This window comes from Elaeis guineensis, chromosome 12, assembly GCF_000442705.2.
Source record: "Elaeis guineensis isolate ETL-2024a chromosome 12, EG11, whole genome shotgun sequence".
In the NCBI taxonomy this organism is placed as follows: domain Eukaryota; kingdom Viridiplantae; phylum Streptophyta; class Magnoliopsida; order Arecales; family Arecaceae; genus Elaeis; species Elaeis guineensis.
The window spans coordinates 87,261,196-87,268,231 of record NC_026004.2 but is presented as its reverse complement, the minus strand read 5'-3'; the positions used below and the strand labels follow the sequence as shown (position 1 = coordinate 87,268,231).

The 7,036-nt window shown below is 31.9% G+C and overlaps 1 protein-coding gene and 1 long non-coding RNA gene across 2 annotated transcripts in view; one reads left to right on the top strand and one right to left on the bottom strand.

The window, feature by feature from the left end:
• The first annotated feature begins 2,880 nt into the window (after positions 1-2,880).
• On the top strand, positions 2,881-4,863 carry LOC140852969 (uncharacterized). Its single transcript, XR_012136035.1, has 3 exons — positions 2,881-2,994; positions 3,700-3,746; positions 4,663-4,863. It is a non-coding gene; the product is annotated as an uncharacterized lncRNA (long non-coding RNA).
• A 1,083-nt stretch (positions 4,864-5,946) lies between these two features.
• LOC105061163 (uncharacterized) overlaps positions 5,947-7,036 on the bottom strand; it is a 31,767-nt gene continuing 30,677 nt past the window's right edge. Inside the window, exon 5 of the mRNA XM_010945126.4 lies at positions 5,947-6,590. Coding sequence (XP_010943428.1) covers positions 6,195-6,590 — 396 coding nt within the window. The 3' untranslated portion in view covers positions 5,947-6,194. The remainder of the gene's footprint in view (positions 6,591-7,036) is intronic.

Sequence of the window (7,036 nt, the reverse complement as noted above, 5' to 3'; positions counted from 1 at the left end):
TTCAAAACTAGTTTTTGAGTGCCTATTGTCATGATGCTATATTGACTCATAAAAAAATGATGCCACATGGATTTATTAGGCTGTATAGTCATCTTTCAACGGCTTAAATTTTTAGATTGTAAACCTATAACAAATGATATCAGAGTAGGCTCATTATGTCTCACAATTTTAATTAGTCATGTGAGTTTCTCATTGAGGAATATCAAAGTCGAAGAGGATCTAGATCATGGGTAGACCTCCATCTCTCGAGAAGAAGCTAATTGTGATGGTAAGATCATGAGATTGGACAAGAAACGTTATTATAGTTTCATATTGATTGATAAAAAAAAAAAATCATATGAATTTATTAGTTTGAGCCGATCCTCTCTCCAATAGGATAAATTTTTAATTGAACTGCGACACTATCTAACCTTGAGAGCCGATTCATCTATGAGGCTGTAATCTACCGCACCTTGTATATTAAAATGTACTTCATATTTTTTTTTTTTTTTGGTATACAAAAATAAAGTGATACAAGAGAACTACATTTTTCAAAGGGAGAAGGAAATTAAAAAAAAAAAAATCTTCGAACTGGATTGAGCTACCGCGGCCTCCAAACTCACACCCACTAGCATGTGCTTGGATAAAAGGTCCAACTTTATCAGGAGGTGGTGGTTTACTTTTTGCCATGCACATCATGGCAAGCACTTGCTGCTACAGGAAGAATTGTTGGACAATGTAACGTAACCGCGTCTAACTAGCCATTTTTCTGGAAAGGCATAGCTCAGAAAGTTAGGTACCTTCCCATTAAATGGAGCAGTCGAAAAATTATGAAACATAACGAAATTCTTTGTATACGGCTTTTGACATAAAAAATCTGATATGAAGTACACTATCTCATTTTATTGATCCACATGATGCCTTCATGGTTCGATATGATCAGACATCCAAAGATATAAAGAAAATGGAGACGATGCTGCTCATCGTCAAATATATTTAATGCATGTCATAATTTATTTTTCAAATTTAACGTGATAAAAATATCTTTTTCTTTTAAAATAATGTTTTTATTATTTTGCGATCTGATCGGACATTTCGAATGCCGTTCTTCTCTCTTTTTTTCCTCATTATATTGAGCTTCTGCTAGTCCAAAGAAAAAAAATTTTAACTACAATTATACGTCCAAGGTTGTTGATTAGTATTTAGATAATATTATCCATCCAAGCAATATGTCCTATCCATCAGGGTGTAAAATATCATTTATAGATATTTTATTATGATTTTATGGTAGTTCTTTTATTACAACAACTCCTTGATAGTTAAATGAAGTTAATACGTTAGGTAAGTTCAATTAGACTATATTTTTTTCAGTTTTGAATACAGCATGTCATAAAAATTTTATTTGAAAGTACAATAAGTCAGGATATCTGACATTCTACGTTAATATTATGACATCAGCTTGAAAATATACTTTTGAATATTTTTATGATATTCTTGGTAAAAATGATGACATTCGACATTAAAATTATGATATCCCGTATGTAAAATACCTATTGAAAGCAGTTTTGACAATATTATGATATTCTAAAGCCAAATTATAATATTATATGTTAATATTATAACATCCTGTAGGTAAAACAAAATCGAAAATTTTTTTTGACATTTTTGTGACATCTTGAATTAAAATGATGGCATTCGACGTTAAATTTATAACATCCTATACATAAAACACCTACCGAAACTAATTTTGACAATATTATAACATTCTAGATCCAAATTATGATATTATATATTAATATTATAATATTCTATAGATAAAATAAAATTAAAAATTTTTTTGATATTTTTATGACATCCTGGATCAAAATAACAACATTCGATGTTAAAATTATGACATTCTGTATGAAAAATACTTACCGAAGGTAATTTTGATAATATTATGACATTCTAAATCCAAACTATGATATTACATGTTAATATTATGATATCCTATAGGTAAAATAAAATTAAATTTTTTTTTTTGATATTTTTATGACATTCTGGATCAAAATGATGACATTCGATGTAAAAATTATGAAATCCTGTACATAAAACATCTATCGAAGGCAATTTTGATAATATTATATCATTCTAGATCCAAATTATGATATTATATATTAATATTATGACATCTTATATATAAAATAAAATTAAAATTTTTTTTTGATATTTTTATGTCATTCTGAGTCGAAATTATGATATTCTATGTTAAAATTATAATATCCTATAAGTAAAATATTTACTGAAGGAAGTTTTGATAATATTATAACATTTTAGATCCAAATAATGATATTATATATTAATATTATGATATTTTATAAATAAAATAAAATCAAAATTTTTTTTTGATATTTTTATAATATCTTAGATCAAAATTATGATATTCTATATTAAAATTATGACATCTTGTAAGTAAAATACCTACCAAATATATCATTTTGATAACTTTATGATATCATGGATCAAGATTATGATATTCTAGATAATATTATGACATCCTGCAGATAAAATATCTTTTAAGTATACTTTTTGATATTTTTATAATATGCTGCTATAAAATTATGATATTCATGTTAAAACTTTGATATCCTATTAGTAAAACGCCTATCAAATATAGTTTTGACAATATTATTATATCGTATATCAAAATTATGATATTAAAGATTAATATTATAGACTAGTCCATATGAAATAGGCCCAAGTCCCACCCAAACAAAAAAAAATGAAAGAAAAAAAATAAAAAAATAGGAGAAGAAGACTCCTAATAGGAGTCTTCTTCTCCAATGAATCCTAAGAAGAACGGGAGTCTTAGGGACATCGGGACCCCAAGGCTCCTCTATAAATCCCTTCTCGCCCCCTAAGGCCCTCCATCGGTGAACATCGGGCTTCTCTCTCCCTATTTCCTCCCATTGAAGCCACAGCCTCTCTTGCTTGTGCTCGCCAAAAATTAAAGCCGAAGATGCCGCCAGAGCCAAGGTAAGACTTCGATCCCACCTTCTCCCTCTCTTTCTGTTCTCCCCATGACCCTAGGTCTTACTGTCAGCCACCAGTTTGGCTTGAAAACACCACAAAGAATAATCTCCTATTTTTGGATATTCTTTTTATGATTTTTCACTGATTGGTCCTTGCTGCTGACCATCCATGCATCGCCACCTTGCCCCATGACCGTCGTTGTCGGACCTCCGGCTATGCCGCCACACCCCGTCGAAGCACTAACCCCCTACCCATGTCCCTCCTATGTTCAGCCAAGAAAAAGAAGAAGAGAAAAAAATAAAAAAAAAGAGAGAAAAAAGAGAAAAATTTTCTCTCTCTCCTTCTCTCTCTAGGATTTTTTTCTCTCTACAATATGATCCATGGATGCTCGCATGAACTCGAGATGATATTTTCAAAGATGTTTGAAATCACTTTGATATCCGTGCAAGATGTTGGACCCCACCCCGATCATATCGAATACCCTTAAAACCTATTATTGATGAACATGTTAATTAATCTTAGCCTTAATCGAATCTATGCTTCACAATTTCTTGATCAAATCGCTTAGATCTGATCCTCGATTAGGAGATCCTAAATTATCTCAATATCTGGGCTATCTGTCGAACCGACTACTCGATCTACAGTCTCTTTTCTTTATGATTGAATTTATTGAATAGGAATTAATGATGCTTTTAATATGTTAAATAGGTTCGATAAATTTGTTTAATGAAGTTTGAAGGACTAGGATGAAAGAGGTAAGTAATCCTGATATTTCTTATTTACTTTTGAAATTATCAATTATTTTATTATAAAAAAATTATTCTATATTTTCATAAAATAAGGATCAAATATATACGTTATGAAATTCATGATTTATCACAATATAGTGATCCTATGAATATTTTATTATGAGTGATCTGTCTATGAAATATGAACTTCATATTTATGAAATTATATTTTGTTATGAAAAGAATGATTTTATGATTATTATTAAAAATAATTTATGAATCATGAGCTCTATAAAATTATCTGGCATCTTATTTATACATGATTTAAGAAAATGCGACTTGATGAAATATGATTTAAGAATATTTATTTTAAGAAATATGGTAAAAGACTCTCAGATAGCTACATACGATCCTACCAATGGATAATAGTAATTGGCATATGACCCTGCCAGTAGGTAATAATAATTGGCATATGAACCTACCAGTGAATAATAGTAATTGATATATGATCCTACCAGTAGATAATAATAGTTGATATATGATCCTACCAATGGATAATAGTAGTTGGTATATGATTATAATCCTATCACGGGTACAATAGTGACCTTAGCATTTAGTCTAAGAGAACTATTAAGAATCATGATATGATAAAATGACAGATGATTTATGACTTCATATACGAAGTTAACATGGTTTATGAATTTGTTCATGCTATGCATTAAAAATTATATTTATATAAATTGCATGATTTATGCATATGCAAGAGTATAATTTATTTATGATATATTATTATTATGAAAATTTTATATTCTAATAATAATCATCTTCTCTAAATAATTTATTGATGCATATATAAACTTATGCTTGATCCGGATAAGATAGTGTAAGGTTTACTTACTGAGCTGGTATAGCTCATATCTTTTTCTTTTTTTTTTCTGTCCAGACGAATAAAATTAGGAATGAAGGATGATCCAGACTTGAGGATGTATGATAGCGAGCTTGAAGATTTCACAATTGAATCTTAATTTATTGAATAATGATGAACTTGTAGTCAACTATGAATGGATTTTGAGACATGAATTTGATATTATATTTTAGATTTAGCTGTTCAGAATCAATTTTAATTTATTTACTTGATGAATAATAGAATTCAATCTTTTGTTATACCTTATTTATAATAAATTTTAGTTGATTATGATTGATAGACTTTGTATTATGAAGTACAGTATCTCTCGATAACATGAACGTATTGTATCCCAAATTTGAGACGTGACAATATAGCTGTAGTTTATTCTCAGAATCTATAACTATAGGTTGATGCACTAATCCAATGTTGGGAAAGTTTTACTTGAAGCTTAGGTAGGTGTGATCCCAGCACGATTAATTATCTGCACCTTTTCTATTAATTTTTTTCCCTTCAAAATAATAATTAGAAAAGAATCAAATAGGCATATTTACCAAAAGGAGATGTATCCTTCCGTGTTATATACAGCTAACATACAGCGTGTAATACATGCAAGCTATAAGGAAAAAAAGAAAAGAATAAAATGAGGATATAGAAGCGCAGAGTTACCACCCAAGTAGTGAGGTGCGGAGTGAGTTACTGAGAATTTACACCATAACAGTAAAAATAAGAAAATTGACTCATGGAATGCATGATATGTGATGATTTTGAATACAAATAGATGAATGAATATTCTTAAAAAAAAGGGAGGGGAAGCAATGCGAGTAGATTTGGTGGAGCCAATGCACACCTGATGTCCTAAAATACAAATTGCAGCATTTTAATATGATCCTCCGATACAAAATTGGTGCAGTGGGATCAATTCCGAGATTTTAGGTGACCCATCGCATCCACCCTCCACCAACCATTTGACCAATCACTAGTGACTGCCAATAATGCTATGGCCGAATAAAAGAAATGCAAACCAACTTCCCACACTTAGAAACTCTAATAGTTGCAGTCATGTCTATCCCAATAATTAACACACATTGAAGGGTGCAACCAGAATGGATAAAAGACCTTAAGATATGTCGAAATAAACAGAGTACAAATAATGATTAAAAATAAAGAGACAGACGATTAACCTAGTGCTGATATCTACTATTTGCTGCAGGTGTTTTCCCTTGATTACCATAGTATAGTTCACCCCCCTACTTGCCACATGCCAACCCAATCACCATAATCGATCCACACTGCAATTCTGCATATTTTGCTACTAGCAAATGTAGACTGATAGCACCAAATGGTCAGTTATTTAATTTCAACTGGCATCCAAATCACAATTAGCAGCATCTGGAGACAAGCCCAGTACAAATCAAATAATATTTTAACAAAGGCATGGAGAACTGTAACTCAGAGTCAGAAGTAGAAACAAACAACTAGATACGTTCCATCCTCTTGCACAACATGAGCTTGATCACTTGTTGCATTACACTAGAATGTCTAAGCAAATTTCTATACAGACACCAATATCACTGCCCATCTCCACGGCAGCACCAGTTGCAGAAGTACGCTGAACCCTTGCAACACCACAAATTTAGACATCCTGTTTGTGAACAGCCTGAGCAAGTAGGTTTCTGGATTCTAATTGGGTGGCAGCAACTAGTAGTGAAAGTAGTGGTGGTGGAGTGGCACAAGTTACAACCTTTTCTAGGGAGTTGGAGGCTCTGTCGGATCTTTTTGAGCCGAGTTGCAGTGGTGATGTTCTCCATTTCCTTGATAAACTTGCATAGATGGCGAATGTAGTCCGGGTACAACTCCAGGTTGCAGTGACCACCTCCTTTGATCCATAAAGGCTCATACGGATCCCTAGCTAGTTTCCATAGCCCTTTACCATGAAGCCAATTCACTACATCATCCTCAGTTCCCTGATCAGATACCAACCCCCCAGTTTGAACAAGCAAGTTAAGCTCAGAAAAAATTCTTGCCTTTATTCCGGTAATCAAACTAGCTTCTCATAAAAAAGCATAACAAATTTTGAGCAGGAGCTGTCTCAACATTTTATTTTAACAGTAAATGATGAATATACTGGATCAAGTTACCAAGCCGCTTGCAGTGGGACTCCTACTTTTGGCACTGTTCTATCAAATTGTGGCCCACAAAATCCATGTCAGGAATAGATCTGACAAACAATTCCATAACGGCCCAAAGATTTTCTACCAAGTTGTAACTAACCTACAAAAGAAGCCTGTACTCTAGATTCAAGAGTAAAGGCAATAGCTTGAGATAAAGATAGATTAAGGTTTTAGGAGTACAGTTTAGGAAGCTGGTGACTACAAACTCCAGTTTCAGGCATGGATCCTGCAACTTGTGA